The sequence below is a fragment of the Python bivittatus genome, unplaced genomic scaffold (assembly GCF_059951505.1).
Source record: "Python bivittatus isolate LINGU-HERP-01145 unplaced genomic scaffold, Pbiv_v1 ctg000020_np1212, whole genome shotgun sequence".
Taxonomy (NCBI): domain Eukaryota; kingdom Metazoa; phylum Chordata; class Lepidosauria; order Squamata; family Pythonidae; genus Python; species Python bivittatus.
The window spans coordinates 74,673,757-74,696,737 of NW_028277030.1; the positions used below are offsets into that span (position 1 = coordinate 74,673,757).

At 34.7% G+C, this 22,981-nt stretch overlaps 1 protein-coding gene across 4 annotated transcripts in view; it reads left to right on the top strand.

Annotated features, from left to right (window-relative positions):
- The window catches only part of UTRN (utrophin), a 366,404-nt gene that overhangs the window by 144,630 nt on the left and 198,793 nt on the right, over positions 1 to 22,981 (top strand). For all 4 annotated transcript variants that reach the window (XM_088141718.1, XM_088141704.1, XM_088141714.1 and 1 more), the window contains 2 exons: positions 2,704 to 2,858; positions 5,512 to 5,701. In XM_088141718.1, the coding sequence (XP_087997844.1) occupies positions 2,704 to 2,858; positions 5,512 to 5,701 (345 nt within the window). The remainder of the gene's footprint in view (positions 1 to 2,703; positions 2,859 to 5,511; positions 5,702 to 22,981) is intronic.

The window sequence follows — 22,981 nt, forward strand, 5'->3', positions numbered from 1 at the left end:
TCAAAATTAAATAAATATGGTTTCACATCAGTAATATGCTTAATAATGCTTCCTTTATCATATTAAGACATAAAATTTAGATAATGACAATGGCAGATTCTAATTAAAGAATTATAAAAAAAACCTGAATGTGATTGATTCTACTGCTGAAGGCCATTACTTTGCCTTCTTTTATCTAAGAATTGTCATTCTTTGGAAAGAATTGTCATTCTTTGGTTACAGACTCTCATTTTGTGAGATTAATGTCTTGAGTTTTTTGGACTATAATTTAATTTTTGTAATTAAAAAAATTAAAAGCAATGCATTTCTGAGGTATTCTATAGCAAACACAAGTGCATTGTTGCCTGCAATTGTTTACAAGAATATCCATCTATTTTCCTTAGCTCTGTTTCTGGATTTTGCCATTCCTACAGTTTCCAAGGAATAAACAATGACCATATCCATAAGGGATATATCCATATCTCTCATCTTTATTTGTGTACCATGAATGGAATACCTTGCATTCTTAAAAACATCTTAACTTACAGATTTCTTAAAATCTAAATAAAATTTGCTTTCCAAAAAGCCACTGGAATATAGAATATTTAACCTAGAGAAATCTGGATAATTGATAAAATAAACATATTTTCCTCACTATTTTGATAGACTCCATATATTGGGAAGACAACAGTATTTTGCTTCTACTAATTTGTATTTATCATTCTAGGGTAATGTTTGATTGTTCCACTGGTAGTACTAGATTTTCCTATGAAAAATGGAATCTTAAATGATTATTGAGACATAATACATGTGAAGAATCTTATAAGGAAAATAAAAGAGTCAGGAATAAATATTTTCTGATCATAACCCTAAATTTTTTTTATTCTTTGAATACAGATGACTATGCATAATGATTCAGTAGCGCTGTGTTTTTCCTATATTTAGAAAATAAATGATTTATACAGCTTTTATGCTCTTTTTATTTGACACCTCTATGTTTTATTTATGAGAGTTTAAATAAGAAATAAAGTTCTGATTTCAAAAGTAAATAATAGTACAAGCTTCCTTTGTATGCTGACCATACCTATATATGGAAAAGTAGTGCTCTATTACTTTAAGGCTGGGAAGGAAATACCTGAAAAATATCAATTATTCTTATTTGCAAAACAAAAAAAAAGCCTCATGAGGCTTTTAATGATCATCATATTCCTTTTTTAAATCCACTCCTGTATCTTTCTCCTTGCTACCTTCAGGTGCAAGCCACTCAAGCAGGACCTTTTCTGCTCAGGATGTTTTTTTCTCCTAAAGCTGTAAAATGTGATTTCAGTGACACTAACAGATGCTCTTTAAAAAGATTCTGAAATTAAATTCCAGTTCTCTGCAGAGAGTCTGCATTGTGCTGAAGGTTTATGTTTTAGATCAGTGGTCTCCCAACATTTTTGACTATGTATCCTTATCAATAAAATTTTCTTTTGGCACGCACCCCCAATGTATGTATGTTTACTTGTAAAGTGTATGTCTGTGTACATACACATACACACATACACTAATGGCTTATGTACATTACACATCATATTCAAAAACAGAAATTCAACATGGCCAAAATAGAGATTTAAAAAAGGATGAGATAAAATATGAGATAAATATAGACATTCTAATATTTTCTTCCTCCACCCAATGAATCATCTTGCACACTTCACACTGGAGACCACTGCTTTAGATTGTGGGCAGAGCTGGAAGAACTTGAAACCAAAGTTATAACCATTCTGTCCTTTCAAGTAAAATGCATTCTGTTGGGGAAACAGGAGGCAGGGTTGCTAACATGAATTTCCAACATTTTTGTTCCTTTTTATCTTTGTAGTGCTAAGGGCATTAGTTAGGAAATAAGATCAACTTCATAGTGTGGAAAGGCCACCAGTAGAGAAACTCCTGGGAAGCATAAACTGTTTGGCCTAAGTTGTCTTCCCACATCTGATATGATCTTGGAGTATCTCTTTCTCTCTATATGCCTTAGGGTACAAACTCAGTTTAACCTATTTGAGTTCCCCTGCTTTCTTTAACTTTCTGCAGCTTCTATAAAAAGAACCAGGAAGAGTTTGGCACATTGGTCAAATCATGCTACTGTACAGCTGCTGAATCTTCAACCTGCTTTCTACTTTTGTTATTTTTCCCTTTGTTCTGCTATGTTCCTTCATAAATTCTGTTGAGTGAGTTTTGTTCATAACCTGTCTCCCAGTTTGTCCTCCCAGTTTGTCTTCGGTCCAGTTATTCTGACAGAGCATGCTTGGAAAACATTCATTATAAGACAGATATTTTGGCCTCCTCATCAGTAATCTTGCTAATTCCCTCTTCTTCCTTATTAAAATGTAAGAATTAGCTTTTCAGAACAATAACAGCTAGGAAAACTGTTCTATTCCTACAATGGGAAAAATGAATTTGACCTGGATTTTCATTTGTATTGTTCATGGCAGCAATTTACTTTTCCTGACTTGTTTTGGATAATAGAGATGGAAAATATAGATGCTGTCCCCAAGTCACAAAAAGGTGGAATGCACTCAAGTCCCGTAGATTCCACCACTAGGAACCTGAACTGTTGCATATGTTGCAACAACCTGAACTTTAGCATATGTTGCTAAAATTTGCTGTTTTAGTCAACATTATAAACTTCTAATAAAAAACAACTATATGATTAGAAATTTTAACTACTATATATTTACTTTTTAGATACTAATGCAAGATCTAGATAAAGGAGATGCCAGGATGATCTCATTTAATGATCTGTCAAATAAACTTCTTCAAGATTACAGTGATGATGACACAAGAAATGTGAAGGAAATTATGAATCACTTGAATACCTCATGGATTAACCTGAAGCAGAGGTGTGTATCTCTAAATTATACACACATGCACTCACCTTCATATTTCTAAAATATGAAGAATATAAATTATTCTGTTACTGGGCAGCAATATATGATTTAAATTGGGGACTGTTGTCTTTCTTATCATGGCATGTATGGTTAAATCAAGAAGGCCTCATATTTTCAGTAGCTGTAACAAGAATGGTATGGAGCTGATCACTCTTCTGACTCTTACAATTCTTAGGCTTCAAATATTAGTTTACAAAATCTTCTTATGAAGAGGCATGTATTTGTTAAACCAAAAGCTGTACTACTGAGCACCTGGAGATTATACAGTTGGCTCATGTAATTTGTACGAGATCTGCTTTTTTTAAAAAAACAACAACAAACCTTAGAAACTTTGATTTTATATAGATCACACAGAATCACAACAAAGAAAGCAAGGTAAGTGCCCTGCTGAAATTAATTCTCTGGCCAGTTATTTCTTCTATTGGCTCCCCTTCTTACAACATACTAACTCTTGGATAAGTAGACCACTTATTAATATATGTACTTAGATCCATACACCCATACTCTGTTCAACAGCTGAGGAAAAAGGAAGGAATATCCAGTGCATTATAATGGGGGCTTAAGTACCATATATTATTAATTTAAGGTAAGCTGACCAAATGTTTTGTGACATAGATTTTTTTGCTGTGACTCTGAAATAGATGTAGCAGAATCTGTTTCTGAAACACCTTTTTAAAGATGAGAGTCTACCAAATTGGCATTTAATAGACAGTTACAGGACTCATGTTCCTTCCCCCAACCCCAGTTAGTGAAAAGACTGTTACTTTCACTTGCTGATCTAAAGTTATAATGGCTTGGTCCTAATTTCACTTGAATTGAGAGAGGTTCTATTAAGAGGATCTTTTCAGTGGTGGTATATCAGTTGTGAAATACCTTCTGCAGTTGATATCCCTAGCATCTATATTATATTCTTTTCAGCATCAAATGAAAACCATTTTCTTTCATGTAATTTAGCCTTTCATAGGTTAAAAAATGCTTACTGTTTTTAGATCTTTCCATTGCTGTGGGTTTTATTATGACATTTTACTCCTTTTTTAAAAAAAAAATTGTTAAGTGTTCTTACTTTATGGTTTTAAGTTCCATTTCATTAACTATCCAGAATCTTTCATTATTGCAGATCAGTAATACAAAAAATATACAAAGAGGTTTGTTCTTGTGGAATTTAAATACAGTTACTTTAAACTTTGATGTGGATATTTCCAGTCCTGAAAGTCTGATTAAGACTCATTCTCAAATCCTTATAACATAAAATTGTATAAAAGTGTATAAAAATTGTTTCACATTTATAAGACATAATCCCATGTATATTGGAGAACAATAGAAATGGAGGAATATTCTGTTACTCATCTCTAATTGGGTCACAGATGATATATGATACAAAACACTGATGTTTATATTTAATTGATCTATAAAGTCTTTGTTATAGATTCAAAGTTGGGTGGATTTATTGCCTGTTGGTTCTGGAGAACTAATATTCTTTAAGCTGCACTGACAGATTTTAAATGTTGTACCTCTTGTGTGAATAACATTCGCACAATGCATAGTTGCTTACAGTTGAGATGAATTATGTAGGGAAATAAGATAATGGAGCAAGTTATCAAAAATGCTGGTATTTCTTTTACTGTGCAGATGGATACTATCTATGTATTATTTTATAGTTCCTTTTGGTCCAGAATGCAATGGCCCAGGCAGCTTTGGTGTTTCATGATACGCACATATAATGCTTCTGCTCTGCAAGCTGAGCTGGCTCCCAGTGGGTTTCTGTGTGCAGTTAGAGGTGCTGGTGATCACCCCTCAAGCCCTATATGGAACAGGGCCGATTATTTGCAGGACCACCGGTCTCTGATTACCACTCCTCGCCCCATTAGAACCAGCAGGGTTGGCATACTCCAGGTCGCTTCCATTCTGGGCCCTAGGAGTTGGGCCTTCTCCCTCACAGCGATCAGCTTCACCCCAGAGATCCGGATGGCCCTGACCCTACTGGCCTTTCACAAAGCATTAAAGAGCTGGCTGTTTCCCCAGGTTTTGTGGCTGAGAGGTTAAGCAAGCCATGTTGTGTGATTTGTTTAGATTTAGTTTTTGGATTAGAAGTGAATGAGTTTTAGACATGATTTGTTTTTGGATGCCTATTTTTATATTGTGTTCTTGGTTTTGGTTTTAACCGCTGCTTGCCACCTAGAGTCACTGTTGTGAGATGCATGGTTATGTAAATGATTTAAATGAATAAATGAATAAATTTCAATTGCCAAAGTAAGTTATAAAATAAAAAAGATCACTGACACTTTTCAACATTGTGGTTTGAATATACGTGCAAGTTCAAAGTATTGTTTTCATTCATTGTAAAAAGCTTTTCATTACACACTCACAATCTCCTAAAGATATGTGCAGTTCTATTCCTCATACTAGCAGTTGCATACCCTGATAATCGCAAGAAGAGGAATAAAGTAATTTTCATACATTTTAAGTTGCACATTAAAAGAGTACAGCTCTGTTTCCTAAAATGTACGTGGCATAAAAAAAATGCATGCCAATTGTGCTGAGTCACACAAACGGTGACTTCTTCTCACCTTTCTGAGGTCACTGATGTTTTCCTTCCCTTCTGTAGGACTTGCAGTCGGCAGAGTGGTTTGGAGGCTGACCTGAAGACCGTGCATGCCTTGCTCAGAGACCTTGAAAAGTTCCTCAAGTGGATACAAGAAGCAGAAGCTACAGTTAATGTCCTTGCAGATGCATTGCAACGGGAACCGACTACTCTGGCCAGTGCTCCTGGAAGGGAACTGAAAAAGCAGATTGAGGTAAGAGGATGACTAGTTCTATGGGCGAGAATATTTCCTCTGTTTAGAGCCTCAAAATGGTCAAAGCCGCTTTCAGCAACTCAATGAACTTACTAAAGGATAACAGTAAGATTAATGTAGAAGATAAGTTGTCAGCAAAAAATAAATATTTAAAGGATGGACATTAAATGTCTGCTGAAAGAGAGGGAGGTGCGTTGTTAAAATTGAGTACGTGTCTCAACAGAGAGCAAATTTTTTACTATAGGATTGATACGCTGTTTATAGTAGCTTCAAAGAAGTACCCCCTAATCTTTTAACCTATTGGAGCTAGGGTTTATGCTCCTTGATTAGCCATGCAACAAATCCAGTATTGGTGCCTTATTTGCCTACTGGAACAATAATAAATTGAGATTTCCCTAAATGGCAACTTCCTGCCCTGCTCCTCTTCTTGTCTGATCAGAAGGAAATAAAAGGCAGTTTTTGCTCAGCGTGTTGCTCTGAGTTACCTCCTATTGTCTATTTACCAGGAAAGAAGGATTGCACTATGTTTGATGGGCAGTAGGAAGGAAACTGTGCAGGAGTACCTTACTTTTTCTCAACCAATTTGGGTTGTGCACTTTTCTCTGTCACACACACATTGTCATTCACTCCAGTTGAAAAAAAAAATCACCCAGTCTGTCTGCTCTGCATAAGCTTTATCTGGAGGCTGACCAATGATGAAGCATACTAACAAAAGAAAGGAGAGAAAAAAAGGTCAATAATTTTTCTTGCTCTTTTTAAATAGGTATGGGTGAAACCAAAAGAACAGTTATGAATGCCTTCATCTTGTTCATATTCATTTAATCAGTTTCTTTTCTATTTGTCTCTGGCAATTTTGAAGATGTGTAATTATAATGCAGTTACCCTTTATCTATTAACATCTATAGATTGCTCAGTTCATTGCTTCCTTTTACCCCCAACCAGATGAAGCTTAACATTATAGTTGCTGCAATTCATTCAAAAGCTACAACAAATCTGAATTTCACATTCAAAAATGGCATTAGATGAATAAGTAATTTAGAATTGCTCAATATTGGTTCTAAATGTTTTTATGTTGAAAGTAATTACAAGACGGCTTTTGTGTTAAAGCAGCCTTAAAATAATTCAAGGACAAATGTATTTTGAAGACAGTTTGGAAAATGAATGGGTGTATCTCAACATATGGTAACTTTTAATCACAGTTCATTGTGATTTCAACACTGAAGTATTGGCAATAGTAGGACAAACCTCATCTTCATTTGCAATTATTGTAATTCTGTAATAAGCTGTCATTCTTTCTGATGAGTTTCATGATTGCTTAGTGGTGCATTTGGGAAGCTAAGGGCAAAGATATAACCATATTAATCTTGGTATCAATATACGTTCTGTTTGGGAAATGTGCATTGACTTTCAAGCTATGTTACTTGAGTAATATAACTTAAGCATGCACAGTTTTCTTGGAGGTATTCTTATATTGGGGAAGACTTTAATATAGAAGCCCTGTGTTACATCATGTAAACATTTAATAGTTATTTTCATCCTGAAGCCTTTAATACATGTATGGCTTCTCTTTGAATCATCTGCTCTCAGTATCATCTGCTATAATGTAGTCTTTCTTGCTTGCAAATAAATTGGACAAAATGCATACTTGATAAATAGACATGCACGTGAAGTGGTCAACATTGGGGGAAAAGCCATTTGCTGGTCAGCAAAATTTTTGTGAGTCATACAGTAAATGTGCAGAACCAATAGTGCAAACATTCCTTTATAGAGTTATGCCTAAAATCCAGTTATCTGAGGTCTCTACTGCAAGCATGAGAGTTGGATACATGATTGCTAGTTTTCAGAAAACTTCCATTGTTTGGAAAGGACTTAAAAAAAAAAAAACTGGAGGCCATCCTTTCGTTGCCTGTGATTTCATGTGCAAATAGTTATTTTTTGTTGCCCACATAAACTTCTCTTCTGTTACAATTATAATCTCTCATTTGCAGGCTGCTTGAATGCACAACTTACTCAGTTGGTTGCTTAGAGGTTAATCGAATGGTGAAGGATCTTGGACTGTCCCTTTATGTCCTTTTGAATACTATTTTTTCAGTTGGCTGATCATGGGTGTCAGTGTCCACAATTCTATTAGCAAAAATTCTCAAACACTCTTCTCACATTGCCTGGATCAGAAAAGAGGTGTGTGTGTGTGGGGGGGGGGGGAGAGCTAATTCTAGAGTTTTTATATTTAAAAAAAGGAGCATACAAAAATACAAGAATAGTTCAGTGAACAATACCAGTTCCCTAAAAATGAATTGGTTGAGGCAATGCAGTATGTAATCAAAGTAAAGCTTGATAGCTTGACATTCTGTCATTCCTGGAAAGTATCATTTCTGTCATTTTTATTAGTTCTTTGTGTTCCTTCTTCTGTCATGCACATTTTGAGCCAATATACATTAGATAGCTATTTACCAGGCATTCCTGAGTAACTGATGTTGAAGATGAATGAGTTCTACCTCAAAGAACAAAGGAGATTCTTCATTCAAATATAACTGAGATCACCCAACATGAGAGAGTAGATTTGAAGTCTCTCTCCATGAGCAAATACAATCTGATATGGGGTTAGCTTTGGACTAGATGTATTGTATAACCAAATTCTTCTCTTCTCACATAAAACATTAGGGGTGAGTGTGTGTATGTGTGTGAGATATGCACCTTGCACTGCACGCACTGTGAAAAAGGAAGAGTGCAAAATACAGGCTGTAATACTGATAAATTATATCATTTGCATGCATTTTGATCTCTTTAGTGGGATTTCTGTTGAACATTGAAGTCTGTCTTGTACTTTTTTCCTAAGTGCTTCACAATAAAAAAAATCAGTAACAATCTAATGTAAATTAAATGTCAGCATTGTATAGGAGAAGGGCTCCTATTGTCCTGAATTAGGTTACCTAATACGTTTCACATTTTCTGTTTATGTCATGGATACATTTAATTTTAGTCTAGTATGCTTCTGAAGTGTGGCTGAATGAGATGTTTGAACTGGTATGCGGTTATTTTCTGGCAGTTATCACCTCTATCTAGTCTTTCATTTCATATGAATTATTTTTAGCTATTTAAGCAATGTCCACTTGTATTACACAAGGAGCTGCATGTAATCAGATAATTTTGTCTGAAGAGACTCCAGTGTGCTTATAATGAATTATACACATAAAGGAACAAGCAACATACTGCTTATTATGTCCCGTCCTTAAGACAAGTACTTGATTGATGGTGTTGTTTTTTTTAACTTGGGAATTTGTTATGCATTTCTTGTATTTTTCAAGGAAGAAAATTATTAGTTATTTTTGTTCCGCTGCCTATGGTAAGGCTATTTTAGTTGGTTTGCTACTCAAGACACAACCTAATATGTGATTTGTGATTTGTTTACATGCCTTGCATATCTTCTTTGCAGGTTTTGAAGGGATACATTCATTAAGTAGAAAATATTAATGGTAAAATCTTTCAGCCTGCTTATTCTTTTACCTTGTATCATGAAACAGCGCTTCATAATTCCCTGATATATACAGTATGTCACGAATGACATTTCAAAGCAATGGAAGAGATGAACACATATGCTTTTTTGACATTTTTATTGGAGTTATATTGTCTTTTGACGGGAAGTTCAAGTGGTATACGTTGTGCTCCCTCCTCCAGTTTTCCTCACAACAACCCTGTAAAGCAGGCTGGGCTGAGAGAGGGTGATTTGCCAAAAGTTATCCAGTGAGCTTTAATGGCAGAAGATGGACTTATCTTGGGTCTTTTCAATCCTAGTTCAGTATCTTAACTACTGCAACATAGTGTCCTTAGCAAATAAAAAAAGGAGGATTATGATATTTGGGGGGCCTTGAACTTGTAGTGATGTTATTTCCTGGAATGTGTTTCCATCCAGTTACTTAGAGAACTTGAAAACAAAGCATGAGCATCTTCAGTCCTTTCCTAGGAGTTGGGTCTGACCTTTTTCACCTGGCCTTTAGGTGAAATTAGAATAAGGGAACTGTGCCCAGTTGAATCTATCTGTCTGTCTGTCTGTCTGTCCGTCCATCCAAGAAAATAAATATTTGCTGACTAAAATCTCTGAAGATGGCATTGAGACTGTATTCTTGGTAGCATGCAGGAAAGAAATTTAAACTGGATCTTACTGAAAATATTTATTTAAGCCAAAGTGATAGTATCAAAGTAGGCTGTTTGGATTACATGTTAGAAGCATTATAAAATTAAAAAAAAGTGCTGATAGGGTTGGGATGAAGCTGTGGATGGTAGAATGAAATGAAATATTCATATCCTAATGAAACGGAACTGAACTAAAATTAGTAAAGGAGTAACTGTATACTGTCAAAAATGTTCTTGCCATGTGTTAGAGAGAAAACATTCTATTTTAAGGAGATGGTGATGCAGTAAGGAACATTGATTCCAAACATCGGAAAACACATAAACCACCTGAACAAAATGTAGGCATGTAAATTCCTATGCATTTCTAAGTTAATTGGAGGCCTGGAGAAAGTGTTAGGGTAGCTAATTGTTTCTGTAAAAAAAGCACCACTACAACTATAATCTATTTCTGTTTCAATAAAATCAACTGTTTTACTGACACCCTTGCTTAATCTATAATCTTAAATAGCATCCTGTAGGAAGATACGCAGAAAGAAAATACTTACATAGCACATTTGTACATACATCATCACAGTATTCCCTTGGGAGGTAAGCATTGTTATGGGTAGCTCAGAAAAGGATAACAAATACTAAGCGAAGAAATTAAGGCATGAAGTAAGAAAAAGAAATATAAGTACATCTGGTTTACTCTGGCACCATTGGCTATACATCTCCATACCTTTCTATCCTTGCAAACCATCATTCCTCCCACCACACTGACACTCTGCTTCATACCTTGGCTTTTGTACTGGAGACTTGAGGTCCTCTCTTTTGAGGACCTCATCAGTTCCATCTACCTCCTGCAGTCTTCCCCTTCCAATCAGTCTTACCAATATATTTATCAATTAGATCCTCTCCAGATGACCAAACCACCTCAATGTATTTTTTTTCTTCTGGTCACATTTATATTCAGTCTATATCCATTCAGCACCTATTGATTCCTGATCTTACCTCTTTTTGCTTTACCTCTCCCATTCCTTCAGTATCTCCTCACAGCTTTTACCTTATTTTTATGCTCCTCCTAAGAATCCCAGCTGTGATTTCCATGTAACAAAATGGGCAGAAGCACACTGTTAAACACAGCCATCTTGCTTCTTTTGACAAAGATTCATTCCATGCAATAAACATATTACTCCCTGCTGCCTTTCTATTAGCACCTGAACATCTTAGCATTTCTCCATCCATTTCCCCATTTTAGTAAATATTCTAAAGGTATAGAAAAAATTATTTACTTGTTCTAGTTCTGAATAACATTCAATCATTCATTCCATTCTCCCTGTCAAACACAGTAGAGAATGATGATGATGATGATAACAATGATAATAAAATTTATATGCCACCCGACTCCCAGTGACAAGAGTTCTTATTGCATCATGCAGTCTAACTTGCTGCAAATCATTCAGGTTCTCATCCAATAATACAGCTTCTCCTAAAAACGATATGCACATTCATGTTCCCAACCAACACAGCTGTAACACAATTCCATACATATTTATCCATAAATATATTAAACAACCAAAGGCACATCTTCTCACATCCTTGATTTACCCCCCTGCTGAATTCACTAAGCATTCTATTCTATTCTATTCTATTCTATTCTATTCTATTCTATTCTATTCTATTCTATTCTATTCTATTCTATTCTATTCTATTCTATTCTATTCTATTCTATTCTATTCTATTCTATTCTATTCTACTGTATGGGTTGCTTCCATCATGTATTTCTCCTTTCTCATTCAGCACTCAACCTTCAGCATCATATTTGCTCTGAAAATTCCATAATTCAGGCCACTTATTGTATGCTTCCTCTAAATTGACAAACAGGGAATAAACTTCTTTTTCACATTCATACATTTCATACTGCACTTCCAAAATCAGAAAATTAATAAAATGTTTGATTATATAAATGAGAAGCATTAGGAATCACTGGATACATTTAAGTATTGACTAAATCAGAAATGTACTAGTTTAGCAAAAGAAACCACAATACCTAATAGCTACTTGTGAATCAGCGAAAGAACCATTTAGTACCATATTTGTTATTTGACAGAAAATAGGAACAATATTAGAATATTAACTTAAGAAAGGGAAGAAGGAAGTCAGGAATATATATTTGGGTTTTTAATTTACTTGGTGTTGAAGACATTAAGGCTTGTTTGGATGTAGTGGTAAATCATTGTTGATTGTTACCTGCATGACTTAAGGTTTGAAAATCCTCTACAACCTTCTTTGCTTCCAATGTGGCCATAAGAAGGCTGTAAAAGTTGTTTACTTTCAACTGCTTGTTCAACTATGTGCTTGGTGACAAACTGATTAGTCTTATTTATGGTTTGGGAAACAAACCCAACTGAACATTGCTTTCTGATCTTAACTTATTTCTGCAATCTCTAGTTCCAGTTCACACTAACAATAGTTCATTGAGATTGGAAGCAAATAGTTCTGACATCTTCCATAGGGCTTGAAGGAATTTAGTATTAAGTTCAAATGCTGCCAAAATACAGGGCAAGACGTAGAAGTTAATTTAAAAAGTACTCATTATGAAACTGTGTTTAAAATAGCAACTAGAATAATGGATGGCTATGAAGGGCTTGCTTTACTCTGGCTTAGAATTTGCCAGATCTCAAGGGTAGAGGAGTTTCCCCCCCTTTTGATTCTAGCCATCATTCTGTGCCTCCACTTTTGAATGTCCCAGTATTTTGTATATTATTATTAATTGATATATCAGACTGTTAACTCATGCAATCTCTGTCTGCATTCTTTTTCCTGTTCCATAACCTAATCAATAAATAAGTTTCTATCTTTCTTGCAGGGAACAATTGGATCACACTGTTGAAATAATACACAATATATTCTAACAGTACTAAGTTCAATATACGTAGATAACGTGAACAAACCAATTCATGTCTTTTCATTGTCAGGCATGATCTCTGCTGCAAACAAGAGCAAGTTTACAAGACCTTGGAAAATTTTGGGTAGCTAATTTTAGTGCACTAAGTAGTTGGATACAAGGACAGCAACACACAGCCATATGTATGCATGCATAAAAGTATTATTTCTTACATAGATGACTTTCATTTTCAGAACTGAACATATTATCATGGAAATGACTGACCTATGAATTCTTTTTATTCTAAATGATTATATGCTTTTATTGATGTATATTTTGATTTGTTCATAAGATAGAATTCAGAAACCTCCTAAATTCTTGTTGAGGCCTTTTCAGAGTTGGGTCACTATCAGAGGAAAATATTTTTTTACTTGCAGTATCCTATCTTTTGAATACCCTTTTCAAATATTGTTCGTATTTTAAGTGGTAAAGTCAACCTTTACAATTGATCTGCTTTTATTTATTTGGCTTTGCTTGCTACATATTGATTACTTTGTTGTTTTTTGATGTCTGATGCTTTTGTTGTTTTTTAATTGTGTCTGATCCTTTTGTTGTTTTTAATTGTGTGGTTTTTCTTATAAGGTTTTTATTATTGCCTTGGATATTTAGGTAGGAAAATGAATCATATATTCTTAAGTGTATAACATTGCTATATATTCCTAGAGAAGGTTACAAAGTTGCTTTTTACACACACACACCAAGACCCACACACACAGAGTTGAGAAACTAGGTTCTGAATATTAAATGTAGTACATCAAAGCTTTCATTGATTTTGCTAATGGCTATACTGTAAATTGGTTAGATGTACAAGAAGAATTTTTGAAGTTCTAGTTGGTGGAGGCATAAATCTCGTCTTCCTGTGGAAATGCATCCAATGAAATCATTAGTGTCAGACAACCAGAATTGGCTATCTTTATAGCTTGTGGCTTTTCTATTCTGATGTCTCAGCCAATCAATATATGGAAGCTCTAATCACGTGCAAAAACGCATGCTCCTAGTTTTTGGCTGCTTGCCTTGAGTGAACCATTTGCTTCCTTGGATTTTTGAGCAGTTGCTGAAGTTAAGTATCAATCTGCTCAGTGCCCAGATGCATAAACTGACAGGTTGTTTAACACAGTTGGAATTATCAGGTGGAATTCAGAAAAGCAAAAGCCAATGTTAAAAGTAATATAATTCTTCCTAAATATGTGAGTTGGCTTAGGAAGAAAACATTTGAAGCATTGAGGGGTTGTCGTTGTTAGATGGTTCTCCCATTACTTCCTCTCATGCTGTTCCAATAAGAAAGGAACATACATTCAACAAAGTAGACACACACACACACACACACACACACACACACACACAGGAGAATGGTAGAAGCAGGTACGAAGAACCATGAGTGGTTTCTGACACTTGAGAAGTTCTTCCCATATGATCCCTGTCCATCTGTTATGGTTTCAGCATCCTCCTCATGCTAATGTGTCATGGAGCCACAAAATTATGCCGCTCTTTCAAATCAGACTTTTGAGTTTGTAAGTTGGAATTATTAGGAGTTGTTTCAAGCATAACTGAGGATGATCCACTAGAATTAGGTTCTTTACACATAACATCTATCCATCAATTCTATTTATGGTTGGAAATGAATTCTTCCATAATTTATATTGCCTAGTGTGTGTTCCCTTTCTTGAATATTACTTTGGCCAGTTTTGCTCATCATGGTCCTCTGTGTAGCATGCTTGCTCACTGGTTTTGAATGGGTAATATAGTGGGTGATGTGAATGTTAGGCAAGATGTTGGGCTAGATGAGTTATTTGCTTTAGTGACCTAGTTGTATTCTGCCTAAAGCACAGAAATGAAATAAGACGAAATTTATTGCCCTATTGTAAGAAACCAAGATTCCTATTGAAGTTCTGTGTTCCTTGATCTTCTATCCCATTTTTCTTTCCACTATCATAAAAGTCAAGGTAGCATATCTAGGGTTCCCAGGCATTACTCTACTTGGGTATTGGCCTGATTTTCGTTAGACTGATGGTGCTTAAGCTAGTTTACAGCATCCTCTGCCTTTGAAAACATAGTGTAACATGTGATAACATTTGCCACACTGGGAGTATATTCTTGCTGCTAAACTCACATTGTTTCTTGCAACAAGAGAGGTTAAATGACACTACTTGTCAGAGTTTGTTATCAAGATTTAAAGCTGTGAAGATCCTGACCAGGGAGGAGGCAAGAAGGTAGAGTAATCAAACCTCTAAAACCATTTTTAATTAAAATCAATTCTTGCTGTCTCTTGCTCAGTGGAGAAGCTCTAATAGGAAATTTCACCATAGCTACATTCGTACTTTTGCATGTAGAATTCTTCTTTTGGGAGCTCTCGAGGCAAAGAAGCTTAGGAGAGTTTTCACAAGATAGGTTTTGCCCCTGTAGATCCTCCTTTTGTGGATTATAATCTAGCTTTTGTAGAGCTGCTGCTATGTGATTTTATTAGCGTTTAATGTATGACTGCTATAATTAGGGCAGGTATCCCTCTGTTCTCATAAGATTTAGAGCAGGCTGTGTGATTCACTTGCTCCACAGCTCTGGCAGAGCTGCCTTCAGTGTGAGAGTGACAACATCTTTCTCCGGAGTGAGGGAAGGAATGCCATTCCCTGTCTTTGTATGAAGCCTATCCAAGAGGAGAACTATGGTGATGATGTCAGAGCAGGCTTCCCGGAGGAATTGTGCTTCATCTCTGCAGCTCTACCTCGTCAATTAATCAACGTTTGCTGGTATGTAGTTTTCCACTTGGTAGCAGGCATCTCTGTCTGATCAACAACTTCTGTTTCTCTGGAACTGCTGAGCAAATCCAGCCTTTGAGGATGCAGGCAAGCTTTGCGTTTTGTATGTATTTGGCTCTCTAGAAGAAGAAATACTTTTAACATGATGCTTCCTGCCTGTGCCTTTGAGTCTGTCCCTTCGAAAAGCTGCTTTGCAAGCGAGCATGCTCAGAAAGCTGGCAAATCATTGTCCAGCGACCGAGAGGAGATGCTGGGTGCTCTTCATTTATAATGCAAATTCTGAGGTGCCTTCAGAAGTGTGGCAAACTTAAAATGATGGCGGTGGTGAGAACATCACTGCAGAAAGTTGTGGTATTGTTACATCGCTTGCAGAGAATGGCAGTTTCATCACCACGTTATCAAAAGCTTTGCAAGGTGAGTAAAAACTGAAAAGCAGGACTTTGCTATTCCATTTCAAGAACACATTGTGTGGGAATTTTGATAGAATTACATTCTTCCAAACAGGTCTGTCAGGCATTAGAAGTATGTTTTTATAAGTAGTCATACCAATTATAGAGCTATACAGCTAGTTTCTTAGTTTCTTTTTTCTCAGTGGTAAGTAGGTAGATATTGTTGGAAATTCTCTGATGTGCAAAGTTAACTTAAAAGGTTAGTTTAACCATTCTTTTGCACAGATAAGTAATGAGTTGTGGAAGTTAATGCCTTCTGTTAGAAAGGGGTATCTGCTGCTTGCAGATTTGCAGCCAGAGCTCCATCTATCATAGATTTTTTCTGTTAGCAGTTTTACCTTTTTCCTGTTTTAATTTTCTATTAAAAGTTACAAATAATGCATGACTTCTCATGCCAAAGAAGCTGATGGTGACCCAGGGGTTTTGACAGTAACTTGAACTTTTAGTGCTCTTAACAGACTTTTTGTTTTCCTTTTGGAGATTTAAAATTGCTGCACCATTGTGGAACTTTGGTTTTGTAGAAGTAGCTTTTGGAGCGTGGAAAAAGTTAACTTAGTGATCTTGAACTGTATCATTAAAGTTCAGTAACTTCAAATTTTAAATTATGTACTAAGTCATGTTTAAGCCAGAATTGGAGTGGGAAAGAGCAGGGATTCTTCTGGAAGGTTATTAAAAAACTAAAGTAGTTTTTTTTTTTTTTTTAACTTTGGAGCATTATAGCAACATGAGTGAATTAATTATAATTATCAGAGTAGAAAATTATTTGGCCATGTGTGGTAGAATTTGTGATATCCTTATTTTTGGATTTAATCTTTGCTAGCGTCTTCAGTGTGAAGCAGTGATTTATTGTGAAATTATTTTCTGTCATTAGATATGTATGAACAAAATGGAAATGTATTAGAATCTTGGATAGCCCACCTTTATTTTCATTACTTCTGGAATATATGGAGGAAATAGCAAGGATTCAGAAGCCATGTAATAAATCAGGCTATTCTATTACAGATGCAACCTTTCAAGAATGGTTGTTTGGCATTTTTTTTTTTTTTTGGTGAATTACAAAAATAAATTGCATAAGTTACGTTTATTGCTTCTTTCAACTGCAAACTCTCTTGAGCAAGGATCAGATCTGATTTGCACAGAAAGAGCATATGGGTATACAGTATAGGTTTGCTAAATGCTACATATGAAGTAAAAAGTTGTCACTGTGAACATGTATACATTTAATATTGTTTTCCTTATATAAAGACATAAATCTTTCATCCTAAGGAAGAGAGCTAACTCAAAGTATTTATTTTTGGAATGGAACACCATGGAAGCCTATAGTGAAACATATCACTTGCCAATGGAATATTTAAAGGTTTTACTTTGGAAATGGGATTCCACTTGTGTTTGTCACATAGCAATGTATACAACCTGGAGCAGTTAATTGCATATATAAATCTTGTTCAAAATTACTGTTTTCTAAGAGAAAGAGTAGTACTTTAAATTACATAAGGTTGGTTGTTTTCGGTTGGCATTTGAAGTATTTTAAGTTGCTTGTAATTTTCACTCTAGTGCTATTGGGGAAATAGGGTGCAATCTTCCACCAGGTGTCAGTGTAAGGCAATAATAGATAATTATAGTCATTGTTTAATGGGCTAACAAAATTCTCCAAAAGAATGCAGTGTGGACTGCAAATGTAAAAACTATCATCAAGGAAGCAATTAACTGAACTGTTGTGTATTGATTTTATTATTACTAGTTTGTAAAAAACCAAAATGAAACAAAATGAAAACCTGAAATGCTGTCCCTGAACACGTGCATCAGAAATCCTTTCTTTTTATTATAATCCTTATTTTCACCTCTGTACTTCAGTGTGTTTTGAGTATTGTTTTGTATGCTAACACTATTTTGGTTATAGTAGTAAAACTAACTTTTAACAGGGTTGGTATGCGAAACAAGAGAAGGTTTAGGAGTTAAATTTATTTTAAAATTTTACATTTAACCTATAATGCCACCTTTAGAAAAAAGACTGGAGAAAACTGCTTGTAAATTTTGAATATTAAATATAAAATATTGGAAGTCTAATATAGTTCGTAAGTTTTTAAAAAATTAAATTATTTGTCCATTGTGTAGTTTAATGGTTGAATAAAATATATCTGATAAATATATTTTCTAGGTTAGATCTAATGATGTGCCTCTAATGGTGAGCCTGCACAGAAAGTAAGCTTTCATGAGTATGAATTCTTTTCTTCTAAGGAATAGGAAGACCATTTTTACAGATTTTCTTCTCTGCCCTGTAACATTCCAACACATTACTGTCCATGCTCTTCTGGAGGCTTAACCAATTCATGAGAGGGTTGGATATAATCCTTCATGAACATTGACATGAAAAAGGTTCCCGAACAGCGGAGGAAAACCACATTTCTTTTGCTATGGTGTTCCCATCAGCTTTTCTGATATGAGTCTATGAGATCTCTTCAGAAGAAGTGTAATATTGTTCTCCAAATCCTAGCTTGCCAGTTTCTGAGGCAATCTGACAATTTTGTGAGGAGCAAGACAGGTCTTGCTTGTGGCTGGAGCCCAGAAGATCAGTACGCATAGGCAAGAAACACTGGTTTCCTCCTCATAGCTGATTGCAGAGTATGAAAGCAGTGGGTTTCAGGAATAATCAAAAGCTCTCAGGGATAAAAAGGCTGGGTGTTTACTCTTTTCCCTTTATCAGCTTTTCAACAGAGGTGCAGGGGTCCCCATGTATATCAAAATTCCACAACTTTTCAAAGTTCTTGTGTACCCTGAATTCCAAATAACTAATTTAAGTATATCACAGATTATTCTGTGATCACAAACCTGCAAGCATAATATTATATAATAAAAGTAGGAAAGGCAGCTATTGCGTCAAAGAGATATAATCTTCTACTCTAAGACATACATTACAACAGAGGAATGGAAAATATATTTAGAACATATATACAAGGGCATATCTGAAATAGTCGAGTATGACATATGCTGATTTATGAAAGATACCTTTTGTGGTGAAGATGAAGGGCAAACCAACACCAAGCTCGCTCTGGCTCTCAGATATGTTTATTGATAGTTTTTTAAAAAAAATCAATTTTAAGGTCTAATTACCTCACATCAACAATTTAGCATGAGAAACAGGATTGAAATGCAATTTTCCAGAAATAATATAAGTGATCTTTGAATCAACATAATAGAAGTTTTGTCTAATTTTATATTTTGAATCCCAGTAATCCAGTTATTTAAAAGTGCTATGTGTGAAACTTCTAAAGAAGCCCAAGAAAATAATTTATATTGACTGAAGCCATCCAAAATTTGGTACGAGTCATAAAATACGCATAATGCCATAATTCAAGATTGAAAAATCCTAAAGTCCTGACTACAGTTTCTTTTTCAAGGTTATCTTTAAAATATAAGAGGCCCTTCAAAATTATGGAACAAATTTCAGAGGTGCAGTTTGGTGTAGTAGTTACGTGCTAGGCTAGAAAGCAGGACACTGCGAGTTCTAGTCTTCCCTTAGCCATGGAAGCCTGTTAAGTGACTTTGGGCCAGTCACTTTCTCTCAGCCCAACCCTCCTCGCAGGATTGTTGTTGTGGGGAAAATAGGAGGTGGGAGCATTATGTATACTGTCTTGAGTTGTACAAATAAAGGCAGGATATATATCAAATATATGCTATGTTTTTGCAAATATTTTCCAGAGATATATGTGGGAGTTCTACATAATTTATCATGGGAATTATATTTATTTTAAGAGTGTTAATCCTACACAAAAGGGTGAGGTTTATAGACTACCATACTCCAGTGTCAAAGAAATCTCTTTATATATATTTTTCATATTTAATGTATTTGAGAAATATCAGATGGAATAAGAATGCTTAAAAATTAATACATTTAGTCCATATATGAAAATTACGATTGCTTAAGCTATCATTAAACAGATCTTTATCTATTGGCATCCATTCTGACTTAGAATAATTAACAGAGTAGCCCACAACTCATCCAAATGCATTAACAAGGTACATTAAGGCTGGAATTGAAGTGGAAAGTTCAGAAAGAAACAGTTAAATGTCAGCATGTAACACTAATTTGTATTCTACTGAATTGTGAGAAAATCCATGGATATTATGATCTTGTTGTAATAGCACTCGCTAAGGGTTTTAAACTTGTATTAAAATGGCAAAAAAAAAAAAAAAAAAAAGTGGGCATCTTTCTCTTGTACCTTTAGAATGGACAAACAGGTAAAAAGAAACCACTTCACTTTAGGTTTGGGGGCTGCATACAATTTTGGACTTATTTTATAAATCCTTTGGGAAATTGAAATTTAGTTAAGGGAACATATTATACTGCCTATATATTTTAATAAAACATTTTCTGTATCAAGTGATGTGGCTTGATCTTTATTCAAATAATTCAAATCCTGTCCAACTTTATATCATCCAATTTATATCTATTTTGAAGAACCCAGCTTGATCATTTTTGACTCCAGAAGAAATCAGTTGCTGAAGTCTATTGTTTAAAATTTTGATGAAGATTTTAATAACTATATTGAGGAATGAGATATGATGATAATTAGTACATAAAGTATGGGGTTTTGGTATAACTGTGTTATACACTTAATTAAAGAAGATAAAATATCAATTTCAAAAATCTTTATTGTATAATCCATACAGTTTAGGGACAAGTATATTGGCAAATGCTTTATATCATTCCATAGGAAATCCGTCAAATCCTGTTTTTTCACCATTACTCTCAGTCAAAATCACTCATCCATAGTCAAAAGAACAATTAATAATTGTGGTGTATCCACTTGCGGAAACTTAATTTTAGCTAAAAAGTCTCCATATCATCATCAGAAAGTTTCTTAGATTTAATATATAGGTAGAGTAAATTATAAAAATAGAACATTTTGCATTTTGAAATTGAAAATCATTTCTACTACATATCTTACAGAGAACTATATACCTTACCTTTCCCATCTTTAAGGACTGTATCAATTGGTTCATTGTTTTCCTGCTTTAGGCAATTTGCCAAGATCCAGCCAGATCTTTCATCATTTTCCCAATACCTCTAATGTAAGGATGTTAAAGCAAATTCAGTTCACTGTGATAAAGTATCATTAACCTATACTCAGTCTATTGTAACTCCCTATATAGACTGGTAGCGGGACATGTAGCCATCTGAAGTTATTTTTCAAATTAGTCTCATATATATTTTATATTCCTTCTTATATGATGCGTATATGCTCAACTTAGAATTTTCACTCATGATTGCCTTTTATGAGTGGGAGTATTGCTATCCAATTCAGGATCTAAAATCTCACTGAAGTCTCCCCCATAACAATAGAACCATGGGAGAATCATCTAAATAATAAAAACTCATGGAACATAGCAGGGAAGTTCAAATTAGATCCATAAACATTAATCATAACAACAGTTATATCAGAGACCTTAATTAAAATTAAATTTTAATTTTAAAAGTCCATTCTTATCAGTTGCAACATTCTGAACCTGAAAAGTTTATGAATAGGGATAGACATTAACCCTAACTGAAACATTTATCAGATGAATCTATCCAATCCAGTCTATAGGCCAACAGTGTTTATAATCTTCTATTTAAATGAATCTCCTATAAAAAGCAACATTTGCTTTTAAAGATTGGAGATGAGTTAAAACTATATATTGATTCCTATATTGTCTTAACCACTTCATGTTAAGATTTAAGATCATTTAAATGCATTCTCTTGGCCCATAGTTACATATAAATAAAATACTAATCCATTATAGGGCCCAAATTATAATATTGCATATATGTGTGTGTGTATACATATACATATGTGTATGTGTATATATACATATACATACGTATATGCAGCTGTGACTTTTGAAAAGATACAGTCATGTTAATCAAAGATAAGAAAGCAAGTTTATTAGTTGTCCAGTGATATAGTTTCTGGAAGTAATATAGAAATAATGAATCCCTTATTTTGGAGCCCCCTTTTCCCCAAATCAAGAGAGAGCACCTTTTTTTCATAAGAAGATAGCTTCCTTTAGATTATGTATGGTACAGAATCTACTATATGGTAGTTCAACAGAAGTTCCTTCAGGCAGACACAATAAAAATTACTGATCACACAGTAAATCTCTGATCTGGCCATTTTTGTTCCTAAATGTGGGGGGGGGGGGGAAGCCCTGTTACAAAACAAGAACTGGTTTTGGCAGTTCCACTGTGTGCTTTGTCTTTTCAGTTGTGGCTGAAAACGGTATATTCCTCTTCTGGTAATTTTGCTCCACAAAAATCTGATTCTTACATTTTGTACCTTGCCTTCCCTGGTTTGCATTTTTTAAAGAATAAAATTCAATAGTACTATTTGATTTCAAATTGGTTTAGTACAATTTGAATGCTTATTTTCACATAAAATCTAATTGAAAAAGAAAACTACATGTTCTTCCCTGAGAACAAAATGCTATCTGATAACATCCTTTTTTTAAACAATATACTTGTTTTGCTTCTGATGGTTAGCTCAAACTTTGAAATACAGGTGCACCCTTTCATATCACTTATTAAGCAATCAACACTTTTAATTCTAAATGTGCAAAAGAACACAATTTAATTATCCTGAACAAAGCTTAAGCTATAATTCCACTAATTTCCCTAAATTTTTAATAGCGTTAAAACTGATGAGATAGAAAATTCAGTGTCTTTTCCGTCAGTAGTTTAAATGTAACATCAGACTAGCACATAGTAATAGGCTTCTGAGAACCTGGGAGAGGTTGGCAACTTACAAAATGGTACAGATCCAGAACATCTGTGTATTCATCCTTTGTCAGGAAAACAGGTAGCCCTCTTTCTGCATCAACAGTCAGCTAAAACAGTGTTTCTCAACCTTGGCAACTTGAGGATGTGTGGACTTCAACTCCCAAAATTCCCCAGCCAGCCATATTGGTTGGGGAATTCTGGGAGTTGAAGCCCACTCATCTTAAAGTTGCCAAAATTGAGAAACACTGAGCTAGATGATTGAGG